At 42.6% G+C, this 27474-nt stretch overlaps 1 protein-coding gene across 1 annotated transcript in view; it reads left to right on the top strand.

The window, feature by feature from the left end:
• Positions 1-27474, top strand: part of LOC138961713 (intermembrane lipid transfer protein VPS13D-like) — a 119349-nt gene that overhangs the window by 76724 nt on the left and 15151 nt on the right. The window contains exons 57-73 of the mRNA XM_070333383.1: positions 140-306; positions 3531-3584; positions 4478-4558; positions 6251-6395; positions 6768-6949; positions 7489-7615; positions 8104-8176; positions 10251-10410; positions 12327-12399; positions 12777-13001; positions 14118-14190; positions 17289-17488; positions 19982-20038; positions 24822-24941; positions 25561-25710; positions 26260-26409; positions 26712-26845. Coding sequence (XP_070189484.1) covers positions 140-306; positions 3531-3584; positions 4478-4558; positions 6251-6395; positions 6768-6949; positions 7489-7615; positions 8104-8176; positions 10251-10410; positions 12327-12399; positions 12777-13001; positions 14118-14190; positions 17289-17488; positions 19982-20038; positions 24822-24941; positions 25561-25710; positions 26260-26409; positions 26712-26845 — 2171 coding nt within the window. The remainder of the gene's footprint in view (positions 1-139; positions 307-3530; positions 3585-4477; positions 4559-6250; positions 6396-6767; positions 6950-7488; positions 7616-8103; positions 8177-10250; positions 10411-12326; positions 12400-12776; positions 13002-14117; positions 14191-17288; positions 17489-19981; positions 20039-24821; positions 24942-25560; positions 25711-26259; positions 26410-26711; positions 26846-27474) is intronic.

Genomic DNA, 27474 nt, shown 5'->3' with positions numbered 1-27474 from the left:
ACTTTCATGCACTGTCCATGAGTTGAACCTAATAGAGCTACCAAAGTAGATGATATTCATCAACTTTTGAAAGTATAACAGAAGATTATAGATGGATGTGCTCAACAGATTCAACAGATTCACTATAATCTTGTTTCAGCTGAGCATAGCGGTTCCCTTCTGGCTGGTGAACAAGTCCGGCCTGCCTCTGGTGTTCAAACAGGACGGCAGTAACAACGAGGCGGCTGGACAGTTTGACGAACACGAACAGGCCCGCAGCGTCACCCCGCTTCTCTTCAGCTTCTCTGACCACGATGAGCCAAACTTGTGAGTGTATTGCCTAATCTTTTCTTCTTTCCAGTGCTTTTATGGAGTAATGTTGCTTGCTTGATTTGATATGCAACTTGTCAGTGATTGTTGCACTTGCAGGCCTCGCTTCTGATAGGTACAAGGTGTTGTTCCCAGGCCTTAATTGGTCTTTTGCGCATACTTTCTTTATCTTTCCCATTGTTCGGACTTTAGGCCGGTTGAATATCCGATGGCTTTGACACATAGGATGTCTTCTAACACAACGTTTTCTAGCCAAGAAAATGTAACCGATATATGTTTTGAAGCCAGGTCCAACTGACCTATTGTCCTCTGTGTCTGGGTACAACACTTGGTACATGGATCTGGTTACTGTGGGTTATTTGATAGCCAAAGATCATTACTGGAATAGTCTATTCGCAGTAGAGTTTATATGCATTTTGATGAGATCCGTTGGACAACAAACAGTGGCAAAGTGTCTCTGAATTTCAACAGCGTAGAATCTCAGCTTTCTATTTCAGTGATTCTTATTTGGTAGGATTTAGACATTATTTTGTTCTTGCTCTGCATTTTCTGGGCTTTTCTTTTCCTTTCACCCTTTCATGGAGCTATGCTTGTAGGTGGGGGTATTCAACTGAGCTATTCAGTAGCGGTTATTTCTACTTTATCTTTGCATGTAATTCATATTTTCTCTATTTTCTAATCGCTTTTTCTTTCAACAGTAGATATGTCTAACATGGAATGATGTTGACTTGTTCAAATTATTAAAGAGAGACATAATTACTTATACCCATAAGCTTTATTTTATAGCGTAAACAGGCTGTGATGTTCTGTTGGTTTGATTAGACTTGTTGTCGTGTATACAATGAACTAATCCTTATTTCATTGACGTGGCAACATTGCAGTGATGGAGGCTTAGAATATGTTGACTTGTAAGTGGAGTGTGTTTGTCTTTTAAGAGAATCATTTATATCTTATGTCAGTATGAACATTTGAGTTGGAAAAGATTGTTGGTCTTTATTGTTAGTTTTTCTTTGTTCATCTTGAGTTTGGAAGAATTTATGTCATTGTATACCCAACGACATTGTTTTTGTTCTTTTTCATGATATGATTGAAGGACTTTGTATTATTGTAATTATATCGAGGAATTTGACATGCACGTTATCCTATCATTTGCACTTAAGGACAAGTGTCGCTATCATGGGCATGCACTCATATTGGTCAACTTTTGAAAGTAAAGGGGTATGATTCTCTGACATGATTCTCATAAAACTTAACGGAGCATGATGTCGTCACGCTCTTAAGAAAAATACCTATCTCAGTGTTAGGCATTTCTGTTGTGAAACTACAGGGGAAGCTACTGGAAGGGTATCTATCATGTGTTAGAGAGTACAAACTCTCAGACCAACGGAAACCATTGCCACGGTAACGTAAACGAAACTGCCGATCTCGTTTCTTGAGTTAGGCACTTTTTCTTTATGATACCGGAAGATTTGTTTTGATAATGTGACCGTATGCAAAAGCTCTTTGTGGGTTGTTATGCAGTTTTGCTGATTGAAAATGTTGCTGTCAGCTCTTTATCTCACGTTCATCCCGTGGTAACAGCTCGAGATAGGCATTTTGCAACTTATAACTAAAATGAGATAGGCAGATTGTTCAGAAACCAAAGAAAGTTTTTTGCGTTTTTCTCAAAACATCAAAAAATGACATAGGCAATTATCTTATGAGCGTGACGATGTGTTATGTATGATATGGTTAACTATAGTTAACTTTTTGAGCCTTCTGTTTTATTACATAAGAGTAAGGGTAGGAGGGAAGTTATAAAATACCCGTGTGACTTGGAATAATAGGCCGTGAAAAGTAGGATATGCGCCGAAATGGCTGCGATCTGCTGGTCGATGTGAATGCGTGATGTATTGTGTAAAAAATTCCATCTCACACGGCATAAATAGATCCCTGCGCCTGGAGTCCGAGTCTGGAGATACGCGGGCGATATAAGACTTCATATAATATAATAATAATCTGAGGTACGTGTAGTTTAACCAGTGTTTGTGATTTTCATTTCAGGATGTGATAAATGGAAAAACACATTTGCATGAATTCAGTGGGGCTGAGTTTTGGTTTGTGGGAAGAAGTTAGTCACAGAAACAGGAAAAGAAACAACATGTCTGATTTTATTACTGGTTATCTCATGGTTTTACCAATCATACTTCACTGTACGGCTTGCCTTGTTTTTATGTAACCTTTATTATGTTTAAAAAAAAAATGTGTGCATGCGTTTAAGGTTTGGACAGTTAGAGAGAATTGTTTGCGTCAGTGAATATAAACAACAGCAATAAGTACTGCGTACGTCACATATACCTCCTATTTCAGTGTTGTTCATTTTCAGTGAATATAAACAACAGCAATAAGTACTGTGTACGTCACATATACCTCCTATTTCAGTGTTGTTCATTTTCCGCTGTAGACTGTAGATTTGAGGAACTCACCACATTTAGGACACATTTACTTCAGAGAACAGCAAAGAATGCATTAAAACCAGACATGGAATTTTTTTTGTAATCCGTCTGCTATTTGTTTGTTTGTTTGCTTAACGCCCAGCCGACCACGAAGGGCCATATCAGGGCGGTGCTGCTTTGACATATAACGTGCGCCACACACAAGACAGAAGTTGCAGCACAGGCTTCATGTCTCACCCAGTCACATTATTCTGACAACGGACCAACCAGTCCTAAGCACTAACCCCATAATGCCACTAGCAGCCACTAGATTGCCAATTTTAAAGTCTTAGGTATGACCCGGCCGGGGTTCGAACCCACGACCTCCCGAATCCGTCTGCTATGCACTTTGTTTTCTTCTGTGTACGCGAATTTAACGTTTTCCTTTTCTTTTACTTTCTTGGTTGGCACATACACCTCATATACTAGTTTTTAATTTCATGCTTATTGCATTTGAAAGAAAAAGTTGTTGATGCTTGCACCGATGAGCAGTGCTGTCTCATGAATAACTCAGAAAACATCAACAAAAACAAATTAAAAATCACAATCGTCTTTAGTAGAGCTCATCTTCCTCTTGTAGCATTGGCGTTGCAGTTTGCATGCTATTTGTATTTTAACCCAACCATAATTTTTGAAACAAATTTGGATTTGATTACAGTGGAAAGAAGTTTCCACACTCATTTAGCTTTTAGTGCTGTTCGGGTTACATGATCTATTTTAATGTACACATGTATATGTCTGTTTCAGGTGTCAGATGAGGGTTGGAAAATCTCTGTACGGCTCTTCTGCAACACCTCACTGGTATGGAATCGTAGTTATCCTACTTGCATTTCATTTTCATTTCAATTACTTTATTATCCAATTGCTGGGAAATTCGGGTTGTAACCTCCCAGTGGAAAGCTCTGCAATAAGAGTCACGCTACCCGGGTGTGTGTGTGTTGAGCTATAATCAGCCACCTGCTCTTATGGCAGAAATTAGTGAGATCTTTGACAATTGCCACTGTGGTGACATGGGAGTTGGACATAGATACCGTCTTTGAGTCTGCACATAAAGTTGACCTGTGTCCGTCCTGGCCTGGATGTCGAACCTTTGACCCAAGGTTCATAAGTTCAGTGCTGTACCAAGTGAGCTACCAGGCCCTTTGACAAATACAAATCAGTCAAGCCAAGTCTAAAACACAGTGATTACATTATAATTGTCAGGGGGGGAAAAACAAAACCAACAACAATCAAACAAAATATTAACCAGTATGTTTCCGATTTCAAGTCTACTATTTGGATATTTTTACGGATGAAGTACCGGTAGCTCAGTTGGTAGAGCACTGGACTTGTGATCGAAAGGTCGCAGGTTCGAATTCGGGCCGGGACGGACACAGGTCAACTTTATGTGCAGACCCAGAGACGGAAGCCATGTCCCACCCCCGTGTCATCACAATGGCACGTAAAAGACCTTGGTCATTCTGCCATAAGTGCAGGTGGCTGAATACACCTAAACACACAGACACCTGGGTAGCGCGACTCCGTTGCTGCTAGCTTTCCACTGGGAGGAAGCGACCCGAATTTCCCAGCGATAAGACAATAAAGTAATGAAAATGAAATGAAAAAATGAAATGAAATTTCCGTTAAACGCAATCCCGGAGTCACTTGTATCTGAACTTTTGTTTATCTAATCCTGCTATTTTGTCTTGTTTCAGGTGTAACCGTTTCTCTCTGGATGGAGGCATCGCCATGCGCCAGCTGCACGTCAGGTCCCGAGAGAGCAACCGCCCAGACTGGTTAGTAGAGTTTCAGGCACAGGCTCGCAGACGCCTGTCCTTATCACAACCTGAAGACATGCAGTAAGTCACACGCGGCCCTCTGGGTTTTGTTCTTATCTCCGGTCCTTCTTGCTCATGGCGGGAGAGCTGCTGCTATTGGTGGAGGAATTCTAGCTGAACTGTCTTTGCACACTGGTTCAAGTCACAGGCGACCCTTAGGGGTTTGTTATCTCCCATATTTCTTCTTGCTCATGGAAAGGAGAGCTGCTGCTATGGGTGGAGGTAATCTAGCTTGACTTTCTTTGCACAGGCTGCCTAAAGAGGTTTTTCTTATCTCCCGTATTTCTTCTTGCTCCTGCTGAAGGGGAAGGTATTCTGAACTGTCTTTGCAAGCTGAATCATGTCACAGGCAGCCCTCAGCGGTTCGTTCTTATCTCCTGTCTCTCTTCTTGCTGATGGAGGGAGAGCTGTGGTGAAGGGGAAGGTATTCTGGATCTGCCTCTCTGGGTTTGCCAGAGCAGGTCAATCTTTGTTTTAAGAGCTTTGGGATATTTTTGGGTGAACTTTTTGTCTCATAAATAAGCTTCACAGTATTCCTGACTTGTCCTCTGGAACAGATAGTCTGTTTCAGTGACAGGGATTTGATTTCCTGAACAGGCTGGTTCTCTGGTGTGGCCAGTGGGAAGGATTATTTTTGCCAAATTTTGTCTGGGCTTGGACCTGAGACACTTTTAAGGCATGATTCTGCATGTGGCTTTGCAAGCATTTTCTGTTCCTTTTCTGCTGTTGCCAACCCCCTTTTAAGGATGGAAAGACAGACGCATGCACGCGCACCTGCATTCACATACACAGACACAACATTTTCGATGAAGGCTATTTTCACACATTTTATCTTGATATGAAGTTAAGCACACCAGTACTCTCCACACAAACATGCTGCACTTTCTCCCTGTTTCATGCACAATGGTTATATTGTCAGTGAAGAACAAATCTTTCTTATTTTGTGGTGGTTCAAGTTCCAAGCGAATGCTGACTTTCAATTTAATGGTGATGAAAAAGGTTTTCTTCAAGTCGGTGATCTGAGTCTTCAGGCAGCTACTTGGCAGGTCAACTCAAATTCTGCATGAAACTCATGTTCTGCCATCTCTTTTGCTCTTCTATTTGTACACAGTTGCGTTACTAGGTGGTGGTATTGCAGTTTGAGCTCCAAGTTACAAGTATTTTTTTCATTTCAAACCACACGTGGGTCCATTTTGAAAGATGGACCATTTGTTAGCCTAACTGAAGACCAAGAGAGAATGGGCAAGCTGCAACTGCATGCGTGTACTGAAACATTTACATGTGCATGTGTTATATAAGCTTGTTAATTAGAAGTCTTATAAGTGGAGTGTGCTGAGTAGTAATACCAGTAAAACCGGAACAAAATTAACAAAGAAAAACATTCCTGTGAGCACAAACATGCATGTACTCAAAACCATATATCTCTTTAGAAGCAGAAACACCTTTCTGTGATACAATAAAACATCTCTCAAAAGTAGAATGTAATGCACCCCTCCACACACCCCTCCATCTACACCTTAATTCCTCTACTTTGAAGTGTCCTAATCTTCTCTTTAAACCAGCAGTCACTTATAGGTCCATTACTGGCCTCCACTGCTGTACTTCTAAAACTTATGCAGCATATAATCTTTTACCTCTTTGCTTCTGCAGGGTTTACAACATCGGGATCCAGGTGACCTCTGGCAGAGGTCGTTACCGTGACACCAACATCGTGACCTTTGCCCCTCGCTTTGAAATTGACAACCAGTCTAGATGGAAGCTTGCCATTGCTCAGCAGCATGCTGCTCTCAAAGAGGCAAGTTTTATGTTTACATATAAGTCAGAATTCTTCATTTCTTCTTGTTGAACTATTTGTCAGAATTCTTGATTGCTTCTCCCTCTCTTCCTCTCTGTGTTTTTCTGTATAGCGTGTATGCGTGTGCTTGCACACATTTAAAAAAATGTTTTGTTGTTGTCACTAATTTGATACTTTTGCAGCTGTTTTGCTAAAACTTTGTATGCAAGCTCATCTTAGTAATTTTCAAGTGTGAACACTTTTATGGGGATACCTTGATAAACTCAGGGGATATGGTCCAGAAATGTTGTTCACGCATTGTGTCCATCCGCTTAAAACTACTCATGGACTAAAACATTAATTAACACACTGGCTTTGTTGCATGTCTTACAGTCAGGGACAGGGCCGGGGAAAATAGAATGCCTGACAGCACTGCCACAGTGCAAGCTGCCCTTCCACTGGCCGCGGGTTGACCTTGATCAGCTGCTGTGTGTCCGCATTCTGGACCAGGCCAACTGTCTGTGGTCAGGAGGCTTCCACATTGACCGTGTCGACTCTTTCCATGTCAACATGAGGTACGTTGATTGTGGATTGAAAGTGTATTCGTGAGAATAATGAGAATGAAGCTTGAAGATGTAAGCTTCACTACGTCTGTTGATTATTTGAGAAATCGAGGGAAGTAAGCGATCTAAATGCATACGACACATGCAATAGAGTATAAGTGAGAGTTATGCGTAATAAATCTCCTGGCGCTTGAGAGAATAACCAGCATTGAAATGAACAAGCGACTTTCATCCACATTAGAGGATCAATGTCCTTTGAAAAAGGAGGGAGTCTTAAAATGGGGGTACATTTACAAAGGTTATGAACAGAAAATCTGAGAAAACAGGGTCTTAAAATGGAGGGTGTCTTCTATTGGGGTCTGGGGCGGGGTTTGGCCCCGGTCTTAAAAAAAAGGGTGGGGCGGGGGGGTGTCTGTGAAAAAAGGAGTCTTCTATCAAATCTGGGGGGGGGGGGGGGGGGGGGGGGGAGGGGGGTCGTCTATCGGGGGGTTTCAGTGTAATGGGACATGACGAAGGGGAGTCGTGTAAGCGTTTGCTTTGCTGCGTTACAGGGATCGTGTGAGCGGCCAGTGCTTGCTGCTGAAGGTGGAGGTGGTGGTCCAGGGACCCACCTTCTTCATTGTCTTTGCTGACGCCGATGTCATGCCGCCACCCTTCCGACTTGACAACTTGACTGACGTGAGTGTACACTCCCAAACCAAAAAGGATTTTTCATATACAGTTTGATACAAAGCGTGCAGTGACAGGTCCCTGTGCCTGTGTTTATTTTTTTGGTGATCTTTATATGCAGTGGTGTTTCGAGTCAATTTGACCTGAAAATATGAAACAGTCGAGATGTAATGGCTGCAAACAAATTGTTCTGTCGGAAGACCTTTTATTTTTCAAAACTATCAGACGGTCGACTAGCCAAGGGTCATAACAATGCGTCAGATTGAAAAAGTATGTGTCAATGACCAAAGACTGAGTGAGGCCTGGGAACAACACTGTATAATTATGTTCACACTTTTTCCCTTGGAATTGTATGTAAAAAATGATGAAACCAGTTGTTGTTTCCAGAGTGCTCTGCCGTTTTCAACTGACAATGCAAAGCCAAGTGCATTTGGTAATCATATATGTTTAAAATTATGTGAACTCTGTGTATGAATGCTATTCTGTCTGTCTTGCAGTTGCAAGTGAGATATCACCAGCATGGAGTGATGAACGACTACCTCAAAGCTTTCCTCAACTCTCACTCTTCAAGTGAGTCAATCTTTTTCTATTTTCCATCCATAATAAATACACAAATACATGGTTTTTATGATTAACTATTTGGAAAGTCGTCTTTGCATTTGGTAGAGGTCACATTGACACAGGTGCAGAAAATATTTGTTTCCACTCACCTTTTTGATCAGTTGACAATACAGTAAAACCTGCATCCAGCGGACCCTTAATTCGGCGGACACCTTTGCATAACGGACACTTCAAGTGAGGACGGATGTATTTTACACTCAAAAACACCTTAAAAGAGCGGACACCTCAAAGGCGCGGACGCGGACACTCTTTTTTGGTCCCGATTTGGTTCGTTACCTGTCAACAACGGTCCGCCATCTTGGTTCTGCAAATTCTCGCTGGCGATGTGAACGCGCGAGAAGCTTATTTTGTAAGCCAACGACAGCACTTGAAAGATTGATTTTTTGTATGGTGCACGCTCATTGGTCGATGCCGTGAATTAAACTGAACTCACAAACAAAAACAAGTTAGGGTTTCTACTTTCTGTACTGTGATGCATCTTCGTCTCATCCTTCGTCGATCGCGGTCTCATCATGTCAAAACGGAAATTTCTGACTTAAGAAGAAAGAGTCGATGTGATAAAGAAATTGAACGGCGAACTCTTCGAGTGGTTTTCGAGAGCTCGATCAAAGAATATTCCCGTGAATGGCCCATTGCTTCAGATAAGAAACCGATTGCACCTCTTTCTCTCTCTCGCTTGTTCTCTCTCTCGCTCGATCGTCCTCTCTCTCTCTCTCTCGCTCAGTCGTTCTCTCTCTCTCTCTCTCTCTCTCTCTCTCTCTCTCGCTTAGTCGTTCTCTCTCTCTCTCTTGCTCGTTCTCGCTATCGCTCGTTCTCCGTTCTCTCTCTCTCTCTCTCGCTCAGTCGTTCTCTCTCTCTCTCTCTCTCTCTCACTCTCTCTCTCTCTCTCTCTCTCTCTCTCTCTCTCTCTCCCTCTCGCTCGTTCTCTCTCTCGCTCGTTCTCCGTTCACCCTGAAATGCTGACAGCTGTCATGAACTTGAGTAGCATTCTGAAGATGTGCGTCTGAACCAAGCCAGACTGATTCTGGTTTTGTACATGTATACATGTTGCATGTTGAACTTGTTTTCTTTGTCACTTTCTGTATGACTACATGTAATGCACAGTTTAGAATAAAACTATTTGGCTGTGTTTTTTCTTCCCAAAAAATGTCTGCGCATTCATATTCAAAAGAAAGGACACCTTTGTACAAAGGACAGTGGCAAGGTTCCCCAAGGGTGTCCTTTGCTCGCAGGTTTTACTGTAATGCAAGCAAGATTGTGTTATGTGGCTATTCCTGAAGCCGAAATGTTGGCAATTTGATAAGCAATCCAGCTAGTGGGCACTGGAATAAAATGAAGGTCTGAACCAAAAGGAAGAGTAATGGTATAGCACCACAGTATTGATATGTCTGAACCAACAGGAAGAGTAATGGTATAGCCCCACAGTATTGATAGGTCTGAACCAACAGGAAGAGTAATGGTATAGCCCCACAGTATTGATAGGTCTGAACCAACAGGAAGAGTAATGGTATAGCCCCACAGTATTGATAGGTCTGAACCAACAGGAAGAGTAATGGTATAGCCCCACAGTATTGATAGGTCTGAACCAAAAGGAAGAGTAATGGTATAGCACCACAGTATTGATATGTCTGAACCAACAGGAAGAGTAATGGTATAGCCCCACAGTATTGATAGGTCTGAACCAACAGGAAGAGTAATGGTATAGCCCCACAGTATTGATAGGTCTGAGAAATGTTCAGTCAGAATAGGAAATACCACTTGCCAGGTTTGTGTAGATTGTGAAAGAGTGAACACTTTTGCTTTTAGTAGGGCAAGCTTTCCATGGACAAAGAGCATGTGTTCCAGACACATACCTCGCTACTGACTGGCCTATAATATCATGTGGGAAAGTTAAACTCTTTCACAACCCATACAAAACTAACTGAGTTATTTCCGAACATCGTCTATTTTTATACTCCACATGTAGCAAAAACTTAGGTCTCTTGTGGTTGAAGTATTATTGACACACACCATAATGTTCCAGCTCCGTATGCATGGGACGAGCCAACGCTGCACCCTCTCAAGATACAGCTGCAGATCCCTGGCGGCACCTCGGCCACCTACAGTCTGGATCGCCTGGAGGAAGGGGAACAACTGCAGTATGAAAACTTCATCTACCTCATTTCCACTCCCACCTTTGACAGGTGAGTTGTTTGTGACCGCTCATTTCCACTTCCACCTTTGACAGGTGAGTTCTTTGTGACTGCTGTGTACAAAATGAGAGGATGTTTGAAACACTTCAGTGGTCTGTCTGCCAGTCTCTTTCTGTCTCTGCTTCTTTCTCTGCCCCTTGGTGTGTGTGTGTGTGTGTGTGTGTGTGTGTGTGTGTGTGTGTGTGTGTGTGTGTGTGTCTTTCTCTCTCTCTATCACTCTCTTTCGCTCTCTCTCCCTCTCTCTCTCTCTCTCTCTCTCTCTCTCTCTCTCTCTCTCTCTCTCTGCCTCTCTCTCTCTCTCTCTCTGCCTCTCTCTTTTCTCGTCCACCAACCCCCACGTTCACCCAATTCTTTATTCGTGTGCATTTCAGTCTTTTCTTAGTCAGCAGTTTTGCTGTTCATTCATTTCTGTGCTCATCAAATATGACTTGTCCCTCTTTTCTTCTCCTTTGATTCAGGTTGTGAGTGAGTGGAATTGTGGCTGTGAAAGATGCATGTTTGATTGGTGAAGTGCGTGTTTGATTCAGGTTGTGAGTGAGTGGAATTGTGGCTGTGAAAGATGCATGTTTGATTGGTGAAGTACGTGTTTGATTCAGGTTGTGAGTGAGTGGAATTGTGGCTGTGAAAGATGCATGTTTGATTGGTGAAGTACGTGTTTGATTCAGGTTGTGAGTGAGTGGAATTGTAACTGTGAAAGATGCATGTTTGATTGGTGAAGTGCGTGTTTGATTCAGGTTGTGAGTGAGTGGAATTGTGGCTGTGAAAGATGCATGTTTGATTGGTGAAGTACGTGTTTGTTTCAGGTTGTGAGTGAGTGGAATTGTGGCTGTGAAAGATGCATGTTTGATTGGTGAAGTGCGTGTTTAATTCAGGTTGTGAGTGAGTGGAATTGTGGCTGTGAAAGATGCATGTTTGATTGGTGAAGTGCGTGTTTGATTCAGGTTGTGAGTGAGTGGAATTGTGGCTGTGAAAGATGCATGTTTGATTGGTGAAGTGCGTGTTTGATTCAGGTTGTGAGTGAGTGGAATTGTGGCTGTGAAAGATGCATGTTTGATTGGTGAAGTGCGTGTTTGATTCAGGTTGTGAGTGAGTGGAATTGTGGCTGTGAAAGATGCATGTTTGATTGGTGAAGTGCGTGTTTGATTCAGGTTGTGAGTGAGTGGAATTGTGGCTGTGAAAGATGCATGTTTGATTGGTGAAGTGCGTGTTTGATTCAGGTTGTGAGTGAGTGGAATTGTGGCTGTGAAAGATGCATGTTTGATTGGTGAAGTGCGTGTTTGATTCAGGTTGTGAGTGAGTGGAATTGTGGCTGTGAAAGATGCATGTTTGATTGGTGAAGTACGTGTTTGATTCAGGTTGTGAGTGAGTGGAATTGTGGCTGTGAAAGATGTATGTTTGATTGGTGAAGTACGTGTTTGATTCAGGTTGTGAGTGAGTGGAATTGTGGCTGTGAAAGATGCATGTTTGATTGGTGAAGTGCGTGTTTGTTTCAGGTTGTGAGTGAGTGGAATTGTGGCTGTGAAAGATGCATGTTTGATTGGTGAAGTACGTGTTTGATTCAGGTTGTGAGTGAGTGGAATTGTGGCTGTGAAAGATGCATGTTTGATTGGTGAAGTACGTGTTTGATTCAGGTTGTGAGTGAGTGGAATTGTGGCTGTGAAAGATGCATGTTTGATTGGTGAAGTGCGTGTTTGATTCAGGTTGTGAGTGAGTGGAATTGTGGCTGTGAAAGATGCATGTTTGATTGGTGAAGTGCGTGTTTGATTCAGGTTGTGAGTGAGTGGAATTGTGGCTGTGAAAGATGCATGTTTGATTGGTGAAGTGCGTGTTTGATTCAGGTTGTGAGTGAGTGGAATTGTGGCTGTGAAAGATGCATGTTTGATTGGTGAAGTACGTGTTTGTTTCAGGACCTGGCCGGGACCTGGTCATGAGCTTGTCTTGGACTGTGTCCATGGAAACAACATTGTCTTCAAGAGAAAGGTTGGCACCTTTCCATACTGTTGAAAGAAATCTTTTCTGTTAAACATTTTTCAGAGAAGAATATTTGTCTTGGAGTACTTATGGATGCATTTAAAGTAGTAAAGTTAAACAAGAATAAGAGGAAGTACAGTAATAAAGTTAAGAATAACAGGAGCAAAATCATCAGTAAGCACAATGTGGTTTTCACTTACTGTCAAAATTGTGTGCAAATGTGACACTTATACTTTAATTGCTTTTTATGGCTGATTTGTATGAGAAAGGATCCATACTAATAAAGCAATACTAGTTTAGAAAATCTCCAGCACACAGTCACTGACTAAAATCATAGCACTAACAAGACCCCCCCCCCCCCCCCCCCCCCCCTCTTGCTAACACAGGAGAAAGGGAAGCGGAGTCAGCTGTGGCGCATGACGGGCAGCGGGATGCTGGAACACGAGGGCTCCATGTCCCCGAGGGAGCCGGGCAAGCCGCGGTCCGCCCAGCCACTGGGCCCCGTGCTGGACATCTGTGACATCGCCCCGCAGCCCGGCAAGCCCATCCCCCTAGTGCTACGCAAACCTGACGAGCGACGTCGATCCACGCAGACATGGAGGTTCACGCAGGTCAGAGACAGGGTTCTTTTCTTCTTCATCTTCTTCCAATTCATGAGCTGGGTCTTTTTGGACATTTTCAGTTCATTCAGTGGAGTTTTGAGTAAAGTTGGTTATAAAAAACGCTCGCGCTGGACCCGAGTACTCTTCAGACATTCACACACCCACCCACACACACTCTCTCTCCCTCACTCCTTCTCTCTCTACCCCTCTCTCTCTCTCACACACACACACACACACACACACACACACACACACACACACACACACACACACACACACACACACACACACACTACCACATTTCCATTCTAAAACACGTCACGTTCCAAATCAAAAGACGACATTCTATTTTCTTACGTCACTATTCTTGGTTTACGGTACCATTCGGCGGCTTTGCTACGAGTATGGCATAGTCTTGGTTTGCCGAGACCTTGCACCGTTCTATCAGACTGCCTGGCTGGCTGTTGCACCGCGAATTCCTCCCACCGCCAAGTCGTATTTTTGTGGTTTATTTCGCATTTACGTCCCAGGTAACATTATGAAGTTTTGATACGATCAATCGGACCTATTATCAAGTTAGTGTATCAACTTTTGAACGAACTGCGCCCAGTAGTTTCCCAGCAATAAGCTGTTAAGTCGAGACACACACACAGACAGACAGACAATTAAAGTCTGCTGGACCCTTGTACTAGCGTACTCGGGGAAAATGGGTCTGTGGGTCAGGCACAGGCTTAGTATTGAGGAAAAGATTAGAATATACACAGTTCTGTGGCAATCAGTGTTTGAGGAGGATGGACCTGGCAATCCCACCAAGGTTGGCTTGGAAACACTCCAGTGAAGGAGCGGTGGAGAGCCATGTTTGGAGCTTTCCTCTGAAAGGCATGATCGAGTGCATATAGCATATGCCTATATTCAGAATCCTGGCATTTGGAAAAGCATTCCAGTAGGTGGCTGATTACACCTACACACGCACACACCTGGATAGCGTGACTTGTTGCTTCTAGCTTTCCACTGGGTGGAAAGCAACCTGAATTTCCCAGCAATGGGATAATAAAGTATAGAAATGGAAATGAACAAAATTGTAAATGCTTGTTTGTATATGTTGTCCATGTTGTGTGTGTTCAGGATGGAATGCTGTGCTGCCTCGCTGGTGCCATGTGTGTACAGACCATCAATGGGGTGGAAGGACTTCAGGACGGTCAGTGCTGAGGATTTTCTTTTTTTTTTATTCACCAGTCATGTTCTGCTTCTTGTCAATCGTAATTTGTGAGGAAAACCTTCTTGCATGCATTAAAACTGAAAATGTTAAATTTTTGGTTTGTTTGCTTAAGGGGAGGTGGGCCAGTGCACTACCTTTTTTTTAATTTTGAATGTTTTATTGTGTCTGAATGTTATTTTATGAAAGAAATGAACAAATGATGACAAAGAATAGTCACTTTTTGTATTTTCGGTTGCTGGTTTTTGTTTTATGCGACAAAAACAGTCAAAATACAGACAAAAGTGGAGTACAGGAGATACACGGATTTTCATCAGATGTGATTGTCACACTTCTAATTATTGTTTTATTTTATCCTTCTGGGTATGCTCTAGGGGATTACGAAGCAGATCTTGTTTATTATATTTATATTTGGAGTTAGGAACACTTCTTTGTTACAACTGTCAAACTTTAGGGTAACGCTTGCGAAATTGTTTTTTGAAATAATCTGGATATGACTATAATAAAATTTCAGCAAAATCCCTTCGTAATCCCCCAGAATGTTATATTCTGCACAAACTACAAAAGAAAATATTGCTCTAGCTAAATTACAGCCAGAGAAATCGCGTAACCCAAGACGTAACCGTATGCAAAATACCTGAACTGAGAAAAACGACATTGAAGATTGAACACCACAGAAACACTATTGAAACAGACACACAAGGACAAAACTGTGTTATGAATGAACAGCTTAGTTTATTTGAATTGCAAACTACTTAGCCTTTGGCACGCCAGCAGAGAATTTATGCGTCCATCCCTTCTTTCCCTCTGTCAACCAGCATGGGGATACTGCCCCAGCGCTAAACGTGTATCAATGACCCGATTCTCGTTTGTATTTGCATGCGAGAATAACGGTATTTTTAACGGTAACTTACTTGAGCCAGAACGAGGCTTATTTTCTTCCGTTATCTCGTCGATTTGTTGGTTTCCTCTAAGTTTTCTGCTTTTGTTTTTACATCGATACAGTACTTTGGTGCTTCGACAAGCAAGATGGAGGATGATGAGTTTGAAACTTTCCTTTGAGTTGTTTTTTGACAACAAATCGTACGTGGAATCTGAACGATTTACTGAGGAAGCTCTTCGCAATGAACTGTGTATCGCGGTGAAGAAAATGACACAGTTCGTCAAGACAGTGACGGAATTTACGAAAGTGCAGATTGATACAAACAGTTGCTGATCCAGTTTCGTTCGGGAAATGGCAGGCCCAGCAAACATTACCGATAATCTGACTGATGTTGGATACTTTCTCCTGTTTTTGTTTTTTTGCGTAGCAAATGCTCAACTTGCTTGTCGAGGAGATACTGCACAGAAACTGACTCAAATTCAGCGCAAAGCAAGCCAGTGCCGAGACGTAAAAAGTGTGCTGCATGGCGTGTTCGGAAATGGCGACCTGTGGATCTGCGTGGAGATCAAAGCTTTCCTCTGTATCGGAAACACCGGCAGAATCCAAACTTTGGCCTAGTACCAGCGGAACTACTTGTTGTTGCTAACCGAACTAATAAAGACATTGTCCTCTTTCTTATTTCGAGCCATTGTTATTGTATCAAAGGTTGTTTCTCAAGGAAAAATTCGCTTTCGGTTGTCACCGATCGTTTGATGTGTAACCAGGATGTTGTAAAACCGAGTGAACTTCGGGTGTTCCCGTCATGGCCGAGAGTCTCTTCGGTAGTTTCCGTATGCAAAATTCGTAAGCTGAGCATGCGCACTCACAAAGTAAACTGGTTCCCGATTTCGGTTTATGAAACGAACCAATGGATGTCGAGTACCTTCCAAATAAGGACATTTCCGTTCGATTACGATTGCTGCTTTTGCAACGGACTAGTGGCTGAGTGAATGGAACATTCATCAAAACACTGATGTCATGTTATAGGTCAAGAGCTGCTGCGCAGTTTCGTATGTCGTGAATGCACTGTTTTGCTGAGGACAAAGCCGTAACTAGCCTTTGAAATGAGACATTTTTTGGCGGGGGAATATCGACTACAGAAGACAATCAATGCCACACATGTTCACATTTTGTCTTTATTGACAGATAAATAGGACACTTTTGACAAAAACACCGACACACATGGATGATAGGTATGTTATGGAAACATAATCTGCTAAAATACCCAAAACAGTGTTTTGAACGATTTGGTCAATTTTGCACTGGCCCACCTGCCCTTAACGCCCAGCCGACCACAAAGGGCCATATCAGGGCGGTGCTGCTTTGACATATAATGTGCGCCACACACAAGACAGAAGTCGCAGCACAGGCTTCATATCTCACCCAGTCACATTATTCTGACACCGGACCAACCAGTCCTAGCACTAACCCCATAATGCCAGACGCTAGGCGAAGCAGCCACTAGATTGCCAATTTTAAAGTCTTAGGTATGACCCAGCCGGGGTTCGAACCCACGACCTCCCGATCACGGGGCGGACGCCTTACCACTAGGCAAAATGTTAAATGTTACCGTTTTGGGAGAACAAACAAGTTAGCTTGGCAGTTTTGAGAACGTACCTCTTTGTAAATTATGGTGGTACCTGAGATGGAGGCCCCTCCAATGAGCGGACAGTCCCCAGTAAAGGCAGTTGTAGTCCCTTTGTCTATTATGTTGACGAAAATGTACCTATCATGACAGCCCACTGAAATATAGGGCAGTTTTTGTAGGTCCCAAAGCCTTGCATTGTAAGTACCACTGAACTTTTCATGAGAAACTAGATACGCATTTTAGCTGTCACATCTATTCTTTGACATAAACTGCCTCATATCAAGAGTCGACGCAAAATGCACAGTATCTTGTTTCTTGTATGAGTCGGGTAGAACTGCAGTCTTATAAAGTTGAACTTGTCTAAAACGATCACCCAAGGGACCAACAGAAAGTGGTCGTATGGAAAGGTGAATTATATAGTAAAAAACAAACTCATCGGTAATCCTTTGTGGTGGTCATAATGGGTAGGTGTTCGCTATTAAGAGGTGGTTTCTAGGGCAGGTTCGACTGTATTTACTATAGTTGAACAACCATACAAATCCTCATACACTGTGATGATGCCTTCAACAGGTGCCCTGGCAGTGCTGGGTCCCGGCCCTGAGCATCGCTCCAGCCAGGGGAGCGAAGTGGATGCTGGAGAGGATGGTTGTGTCCCTTTGCACATGATGGTATCGCGGCAAAAGTTGCGGCCAGGCTCCGGCTGTCTGTCGGTCAGGGTGACCATGGATGGTCCCGTTCGCGTGCTGGAGATTGTGGACATTCAGCACAGGGTGAGAGTGGCTTGTAGGGCCTTGCTGTCTTAATTTGTGCTTACCGTATTTGACGGACTACAAGCCGCCACTTTTTTTCAAAAACAATCGCATTGCGGCTTATAAAAAGATGCGGCTAAAACATTACCTAAACTTGAATAGCATTCACCTAATGGAAGTCGCCGCGGATTTTCATTTTGCTCGATTAGCGATTACCGGTACTTTATTAGCTCTTTACTCAAGACTCGGCGCTTTTCTGTTTCTTTCGCGAATCTTCGTTTGTCATCAAGTCGTCGTGACAAGATAGCGTACAGAGAAACACCGGATGTATCAGGATCTCGCGCGCGCGAGATTTCGTTTTTTTGTGTCTCGCGATAGGTGGAGGAGCGAGAGCCGCCATGTTGTGTTTTCGTCTGCTCGAAATGTGCGCAAAAGTCGTAAATCATCCCAAAAAAGCTTATTCCGGGCGGGACTACATGTGTGTGTTGGTTACAAATTGTGTGTGTGATATTTTTCTTCAAACTTTTTCACTTTTCTTCTTTGTTTCACTTGTTTATTCTCGGAGCCGATTTTGCCAAATACCGTACTTTCGTTTGCCTGGTTGTTTTGATTGATTGACACGATCTGATTATATTTTTTTTTGACGGCGGCTAATATAGTGACACGGCCTATATGTGGCTCGTCCCAATTTTTTTGTTAAAAGTCGGGGGTGCGGCTTATAAAACGGTGCGTCTTGTAATCCGTCAAATACGGTACTTTTTTAAGCTCTGTTGGCTGGGATCATTTTTTTCGCTTCTGGTGCGGGAGCTTTGGGAGCAGTAATTTTATCAACGATGGACAAACAGTGGAACACCCTCTTCAGACCTAAAAAAATATGATAACTCAGGTCTTATTATGAAGGGCATATTGAAATGGAGGTCATTTCACAGACAGTTTACAGAATATCTGAAAAATTGGGGTCTTAAAAGTCTTCAAACAGGGGGTCCTAAACAGGGGGTCCACTTTAATTTTGATTATTGCTGATTTCTGCATTAAAGTTAACAGTATTCACCGGAGAGTTTTGTATTAAAGGTTTTCTGCTCGGTTCTCCCTTGTACGTGCTTTGCTTTTGCTGTGGTGGTTTCTGGGGTAGAAAGGGATCAGTTGATAAGTTGATTATTTTGTTGATTACACTGCTCACATTTTGTGTTGTTTTCTTGTTGGGTTATGATCATTTTCTCTCTGGGTCATGCAAATCATCAGCTTGTTTTAACAGTAGGTTCATTAAGTTGTGCAAATCATCAGCTTGTTTTAACAGTAGGTTCATTAAGTTGTGCAAATCATCAGCTTGTTTTAACAGTAGGTTCATTAAGTTGTGCAAATCATCAGCTTGTTTTAACAGTAGGTTCATTGAGTTGTGCAAATCATCAGCTTGTTTTAACAGTAGGTTCATTAAGTTGTGCAAATCATCAGCTTGTTTTAACAGTAGGTTCATTAAGTTGTGCAAATCATCAGCTTGTTTTAACAGTAGGTTTGTTGCTGCCGCAATGCTTGTTGTTTTTTGTCGGTCGGGCGCCTGTGCCTCCTTGCACGCTTTTCCAGGGTGAATGGGTTTTGCGTAGTCATGCGCGAGTTCGCGCGAGATTCGGATACGTTCTAGAACGTCACTTGACATTTCGACTCGCAGTGGAGACAGACCGGTCGGGTAGTTTGTGGCATTGTCTCGGACTTGAGAGGAACCTGTGTGGGCAATCCCCATGCCTTGTTCTGCGCTGTCATCACTAGGAGAAGACGAGTCTTTTACAGCCCTGTATGACTCGAAAATAAAAGAAGTTTTACAATCTTGACATACATCCGTCTTGCGTCTTGGGTGAAGGCAGCGACAAGGTTCATTAAGTTGTACAAATCATCAGCTTGTTTTAACAGTAGGTTCATTAAGTTGTGCAAATCATCAGCTTGTTTTAACAGTAGGTTCATTAAGTTGTGCAAATCATCAGCTTGTTTTAACAGTAGGTTCATTAAGTTGTGCAAATCATCAGCTTGTTTTAACAGTAGGTTCATTAAGTTGTGCAAATCATCAGCTTGTTTTAACAGTAGGTTCATTAAGTTGTGCAAATCATCAGCTTGTTTTAACAGTAGGTTCATTAAGTTGTGCAAATCATCAGCTTGTTTTAACAGTAGGTTCATTAAGTTGTGCAAATCATCAGCTTCATGCTTTTGCACATCCCTTGTGTTACACTCTTCCAAAACATCTCAGGTCTTACGCTGACTCACCCTTTGTCTTGAATTACAGTACTTAGAATGCCTCCTGTGTCAAGTGTACCTGCAGCCTGCAGTTTTAAGGGCAGTCTTGAATATACAAGGGCTACGCTTTGGGAATTCCACTACGTACTGCTCATGGGCTTTTTTTTTTTTTTTTTTGAGACTATGTACAGCTGAAGCATCATGTTTTATTTTTAAGCTCCTGTGAAGTTCATAGTTATGACTGGAATGGTATAATTTGCCTTCACTCTTGGGGTTTGGCCTTGCTTTCAGAAATGGCTGAAGGAGTATACCCAAGTGGCAGCTTATTCCATGTTGTGGGTTCAGAAGGTTAGTAGGCCAATATGGTTCCCCTCCACCCTATCCCACCCCTTTTGCCAGAGCCAGAGGAAACATCTCTGAAGAGAGACAAGCTGAACTACGCCTGAAGCATGTGACTATCACCCCAAGGGGATAGTTTCCCTTTTTTTTCTCCCTAGCTGTTGTGCCAGGATTTCAAGGAAGTTGTTTGACTGACCTGAATGCTCAGCTACTTTCTGTAGTGCGTGCAGTGTTCACATACTCACAGCGTACACTAGTGTTGCCGTCGGTGTCTTGAGTCCTAGCTGTGCAACTGTCCTGCCTGCAGAATGTGTGATTGTAGCCTGTTCATTAATTGTGCAACTTTGTAGCTATACTAACGTATAACACCATAGCTTTGTGTCCTCTCTGTAACATGCTGGCAAGGGATCTTGTTGTTCCTAACCTCTCAGGCTTGCTTTCTGGAGCAATGGTGTCCAGTAGTAGTACAAGATCAGTTAACCAGCTCTCTCCCATCCTGCTTGTACACTTAGCTATGCACGCAGTGAAGTGTAAAACAGTGAAACCCCCTTTTAAGACCTCCAACATTCTGACAATACCCGGTCTTAAAAAGGAGCTGATCTTTAAAAGGGTGTACATTTACAGAGGATAATAAAGAGAACATCTAAAAACTAAGAGTCTTAAAAGGGGGAGTCTTAAATTGGGGGGTCTTTAAAGGGGCGTTCCACTGCAATAACAGATTGTCCCATCACATAAGCTTTATGCAAACGGTGTGTGATGCAGGCTTGATTTTCAGCTTGGAGATTCTGTTTCATTTCAGACAGCAAAAGCAATCGTTTGCAGCGCTAATTTAGCTGTTGTAAAGTATGACAGTAGATAGATGATTTCAGCAGGTAAAGATTTGGTCTTTGCAGCCTCGTGGCCGGAGACTTGTAGCAGCAAGAGCTACAGTGTCCAAACAGGCCAGCTGTTTTGGAGTGTGTGGCTCAAACAAGGCAAGATGCGTGTATACAAAGAGGGCTCTCTTTTTTTGTCCTGGCAGCTTTTTTTCTTTGACAACTTTTCTTCTTTTTTGAATGAGTGTATATATATATATGCACCTTGCTTTTGCCACCATAGTTTTTGTTTTGTTATTTTCATGTAAATGGCTTTGATTGGTAGAGGTGTTTGGGAGTTTTTTGGGATTCACTTAAAACTGTGGTAAAAATATGGAACAAAACGAGAACCAGTAGCAAAATGTAAGAAAACCTAATGTTGGATGTGAAATGTGAGTCATTAATTTCCTTCCTCAACTGTGCTGTTACGCTTTGCTCTTATAGTTTGCTTACTGCAGTGGTGTTAGTTTGTCATTCCAAGTGTTTAAAGTGCATACTGTCTTAATTTTACTTCAGGTAGATATATGTGCTGGTAAATGATTTTTGGCCTGCCTTTTTTTTAAATCGTGTCAGAAGTACTTGATCTACGTTTGACAGTTTTCCAAAAAGACAAGTTACTGGATAAATTTAGAAGAACTAAAAATATGGACACACGAAGCACAAGAGAATGTTCTTTTATTCTGTTAAACTAAATATGCTACTTTGATCTTTGGAAGATTTAAAAAATAAAAATAAAAACATGAGCATACTCGGCATGTGTGTGAGTGCTTTGATGTGGCCACGCATACTAATACTGGGAGGTTGCAGCTCGTCTGTACATGAATGATGATGTACATGGATTTGTTACAGTTTGCTTTTATAGGACTCGTTTGCCCTGTGACTGTTTGCCTCAACTTTTGTCATTCTTAACAGTGTGTGTGCAGTGGTTATAAGTATGCTGGATAAAAAGTGAATTTGCACATTTATGTTTGAAACTTACTGTGAATGGCTTTTGTGGTACACACACAGACTAACTCACTGGTACATGTGTGTGTGGTCTTCACTGCTGTGAGCCTGTTACATGTGTGTGTGGTCTTCACTGCTGTGAGCCTGTTACATGTGTGTGTGGTCTTCACTGCTGTGAGCCTGTTACATGTGGTGTGTATGTGGTCTTCACTGCTGTGAGCCTGTTACATGTGTGTGTGGTCTTCACTGCTGTGAGCCTGTTACATGTGTGTGTGGTCTTCACTGCTGTGAGCCTGTTACATGTGGTGTGTATGTGGTCTTCACTGCTGTGAGCCTGTTACATGTGTGTGTGGTCTTCACTGCTGTGAGCCTGTTACATGTGTGTGTGGTCTTCACTGCTGTGAGCCTGTTACATGTGTGTGTGGCCTTCACTGCTGTGAGCCTGTTCATGACAGCCTGTCCTTTCATGATCCGCTTGTAGATTAGGTAGAAGCAGTTGTATTAGTCTAATGCTTTGCCTAAACTTGACTGGCTTAGTGAAATTGAAACTGCATTGTTATGGCCAACATGTGTGCATTTGCAAGTACAGAAGCTAGAGAATGTAGAATGACGTTGGAATTGGGATCCATGCATGTACAGGGACAATATGTGTTTCATGGTCATCACCACTGCATTGATGACGTTAAAGCACATTTGACACAAGATCAATACATGAAACACAATTTCACTTGTTTTTTCCTTTCCTCGAACACACATGTTATAAACAAGCTGGTCAGCATGGCACACTGAGAGTGGGTGATACCCAATTTGAGCCATCTACGCATGCTTTCTGTATGATGAGGAGGTGTCACTGTGTGGTAGGATTAAAATCCATGAAATCCATCGGGAGATGGACCTTGGCATCCTAAATACTGTGCTGGAACTGGATGTATGCATGATGACGAGTGCAGTTAAATCTCAACTAACCTGGAATGGGTAATACATGTAATGACTGCAAGAGGGATTTCTCATTACTAATTTATACCTGAGTCCATTTGTGTAGTTCTCAAGATTCCCAATCTGCTGCTGTACAGTGATGGCTTGTTAACATAATACTGTAATGTTGAACTAGTATGTATAGTATTAGATAATGATGTACAATCATTCTTCGTTGTTTAGACAACATGCAGCTTTCTATACGTCTTTCTTTCTTTGTTTACTTGGCCCATACATTTTGCAAATACTGCACTGTGGCTTGTTGGTATAGATGCATAGGCAAGGTGAAGAGAGAGGGGAAGGGAGAAAGAGACAGAGAGAGAGAGAGAGAGGGACAGAGAGAGAGAAGAACAGAGAGAGAGGGACAGAGAGAGAGAGAGAGGGACAGAGAGAGAGAAGAACTCAGAGAGAGAGGGACAGAGAGAGAGAGAGAGGGACAGAGAGAGAGAAGAAGAGAGAGAGAGAGACAGAGAGAGAGAGAAGAAGAGAGAGAGAGACAGAGAGAGAGAGAAGAAGAGAGAGAAGAAGGGAGAGAAGAAGAGAGAGAGAGAGAAGAAGGAGAGAGAGAGAGAAGAAGAGAGAGAGAGAGAAGAAGGAGAGAGAGAGAAGAAGAGCGAGAGAAAAAGAGAGAAGAAGGGAGAGAAGAAGAGAGAGAGAGAAGAAAGAGAGAGAAGAAGGAGAGAGAGAGAAGAAGAGAGAGAAGAAGGAGAGAGAGAGAAGAAGAGCGAGAAAAAAAGAGAGAAGAAGGGAGAGAAGAAAAGAGAGAGAGAAGAAGAGAGAGAGAGAAGAAAGAGAGAAGAAGAGAGAGAGAGCAAGCGTCTGAATTTGTATGTGTGTATGTGCGTGCAAGTATTGTGCACATACCACTGTTCAAGTACAGCGTTGTATGCGAGGTAAAAACAGCTGTCTGTAGCCAGCGCCTTTTGCACTTTGATTTCTATATCTCGGTACAATGACGCACTAACGTAATGTGTCCACCACTCCCGCCTTCCCCTACCCACTTCACTTTTGATACCTTCTTCACATTGGTGTAGTCATATAAGATTTGTTTAACCGGGTGTTTTGTTACCTCTGAGATAAAGAAATGTAACTCGTAAACAGACAACACTTTCTTTGCAATAGACAATGTTGGAAAATAACTCTGTTTTGTATGGGATGTGAAAGAGTGAATACTCTTACTTTTAATGAGACAAATAATCTTGTGACATTATAGGCCTGAGTCACTAGCGAGGGTGTGTGTCTGAAACACGTAGACAGAAGTATATGTGACCCTCCACCACGAAATGAGTCGCATGTCACCTCGCGCGGTTCTGCGCTAGGCTTAATATAAGTCCGGGGAGTGTCTGGTAACAGTGTGAGGGTCACCTTAGTCACAGGCTTATAACTCAAACAGTTTTCGCTCTTTTCTAAAACGGTTTTCACCACTGGATAGAGCATAAAAAACTCTTTCGGAAAATGTAAAAATATGAAAATCATGCAAAGGTGCCTCACTAAAAGCAAGGGTATTCACTCTTTCACAACCCATGCAAACCGAACAGAGATATTTCCAGAATTCACCTATTCTCAAGTGTTCAAATGTATCTCTTCGTGGAATAAGACAAGGATTGGATCTCGAACAGAACAATGCTTTCTTTGCAGTTCTGAATTATTTGTGTGTATCTCTTCATGGATTAAGATGTGTGTACCTCTGTATGTGTGCGGCACTGCGTAGATTTAAGTAAAAATGGCAACCAGGGCTGATGTGAACAAGAAAATGCCCAATTGGGTGGGAGCCAACTGCTGGGTTGAATGAGCTGAAATGACGATTTGTTTGTGATTTCGGCAATTCTGGCCCAGCAGCCGCATAGTTCCCACCCAGTTGCGCACTTTCTTGTACATGTACCAGACCAGTTGTGTTGTTATTTCGGAACATTTTAAGCTGTCATGCGACTCCTGAGATGCAAGGAGGGAATCAGTAGTACGTGTTTGTGTGTATCTGTACAGAGAATAAGATGTGGTGTGTACATGTGTGTGTGCAGCAAATTGTGCGGCGCCCGGTGCGAGAGAAGGGCCTGGAGGACTGGGAGGTGTACGACGAGGTCACCACAGGGGGAGGCACCGGCCAGCAGACACGCAGAGTCAAACAGCAAAACCTGGAGGTAGGAACCTCGGACCAGTACCACCTGATCCATGCAGTTATAATTGTCATGACATTTTTGTGTGAATTTAGTTTTTAGTGTTAGCAAAAAGTGGTGTGGCTTACACACATTTGATTGAGTGTATTTGCCAGGTAAAGTGCTCACTTGTCGGATCATGCAGCTGTGACAAGATTCTGTGACTTGTTGCTGATGTGTTTCATGGGAACATAGTGAGGGGTTGAGGACACATGTGGATTCAGATATTAAAGTGTGGAGTCTGTTAACTCAGATGTAAAAGCACTGGACTTGTAATCCTTGAGTAACAATTGTTTGAATCTAGGCCAGGAGCTCAACTTTTTGTGATGACTCACAGATGGAATCTATATCCCACCCCCATATGTCACTGCCGTGGCATGTAAACATAAACACCCACACACTTAGGTAGTGTGACTAGAATTGCTTATAGCTTTCCACTGGGAGGACATAACCCAAATTTCCTAGTAAACAGGATAATAAAATTTGCAATGAATGAAGAATTAAAAAAGAAAAAGAAAAGTTAGTGAAAAAAACGACCCTATGTATTTTTGGATTTATGAAATGAATGAGAAATGCCTTCTAGTCTGCTCTATGTTTTGAACAGATCACGCTGGCCCTGAAGAATGGTGTGGGCATCTCCCTGGTGAACAACGCGCCAGAGGAGCTGGTCTACATCACCCTCAGGAACATACTGGTGGAGATCTCGTCAAGACACACCCACCTCACCTTTGATGCCAGTGTCGCTGAGGTCAAGGTAAGCATAACTTTTCTTTGTGATTACTAGTGTTGTTTTTTTAGTTTTTTTGTTTTTCATTTTTTCGTTTTTGTTCAGCAAATAATAATTTTGGATAAGTTAAGATAATTGGGAGAAAAGGTCATGCTGAAGCCACTGAGTTTCGAGACTCTTGCCCATAATTATTTTGGAAGTAGAATACTTATGCCTCATGCGAAAGAAATTCTACAAATTTGGAAAAATACTGTTTTGAAGTGGGGGATGATGTACTAGTAGTCGGTCTTAATGGTCTTGTTTTAGAACAGTGTTGAAGAGTGAGTTGCAGTTATATAATAAGTAGTCATTTTTGAAAAAAATTCACATTGACAGAGCTGAAAGAAAGAGCACTCTCACATTATCACGCTATGTACTGGTTGGTTGTGGGGAAAAGAAATGCATGTCTTGCTCATACCATATCACCTTGTTAAACAAAGAAGTTGAGTCATCTCGTCTTGTCTCCTCTCAACCTGATCTCATCTCATCTAATCTCATCTCATCTAATCTCATCTCATCTCATGTTGTACCATGCAGGTGGATAACCAGCTGTTTGGCGCAGTGCGGCCTGTCATGCTGTACGTCACTCCCAACCCTCGCCATGACAACCAGCCAGACGACGCGTCAGCCTTACACATCACCGCCTACAAGGTGCCCAGTGGAAAATGGAATGCCGAAATCTTCAAGGTAAATTTAGACCTGCAGGGTATCACATTATTTTTATTTTTGACCAAAATATGACATTTTACACAGATGGAGACAGTCATTGTCCTCCGAGGTTGCGCTAGCGTTCAAGGTAAACTATAACTGTCGAGATCTGTGTCAAATGTCATATTTATAGGTGACTGTCAACCAAAACAGGAAGATTACGCGTTCAACCGTTTTCAATCCACCCTGCCGTATAGGCAGTTAGTAAAACCCAGGCTAAGGCAGCAAGTATAAGTAAAACAAACTGGAACCAAATAATTTGGGGGTGTTTCTGCTTACAGCACCTGTACATCAGCACCAAGCGCTTGACAGTGCACCTGGAAGAGCGGTTGCTATGGAAACTGCTGCAGTTTGCCGGAATCAAGAAGGATGGCTCTGACCTTCAGCGTACGGAGGACACCTACGATACACACAGGTATGGTTGTCTTTGCTGCTTGAGTTTTTTTGTCTCCTGCATGCTTATGTTGTGTGAATCTACAGAAAAAAAATGCGCCACAGCTGCGCCCACTGTTGCAAGTGATTTTGTTGTTGTTTACAAATTGTTGTAAAATACGAACCAGATATTAAGGTACCACTGTGGCACGTTTCTTTTGGCGGATACTGCACAATAGATGATTTTTCAGAAATAACTCTGTCGGGTTTGTATAGGTTGTGGAAGAGTATATACCCTTGCCAAAACCTCTGACAAACATTGGAGGGGCCAAACACTAGCGAGGGGTGTGTCGGAAACACGTGCTGCTGTCCACGTTTTCCCGACACCCCCTGGGTAGTGATTAGCCCCCCCCCCCAGAGGTTTTGGCAAGGGTATTCCACAACCCATACAAACCCGAGAAAGTTTTGGTCTTCTTGCATTCCCAGTGACTTAATAAGTGAAAGGATGAATCAGACATCGGACTGGTCCGATTTTTATCGGAATTCCGATATTTTCCTTAGCTCACAGACCATTCTTGAGATCGATGCAAATTCGTTGAGAAAAAAGGGGGTAGGGGGGTGGTGGTATGAACCGTTCAGCTGAAGCTGTCTGCGTCTGAAGTCAGTGCATTC

This window comes from Littorina saxatilis, linkage group LG3 (genome assembly GCF_037325665.1).
Source record: "Littorina saxatilis isolate snail1 linkage group LG3, US_GU_Lsax_2.0, whole genome shotgun sequence".
Taxonomy (NCBI): domain Eukaryota; kingdom Metazoa; phylum Mollusca; class Gastropoda; order Littorinimorpha; family Littorinidae; genus Littorina; species Littorina saxatilis.
The sequence above is the reverse complement of the archived record's forward strand: the minus strand, read 5'-3'. Positions and strand labels throughout refer to the sequence as shown.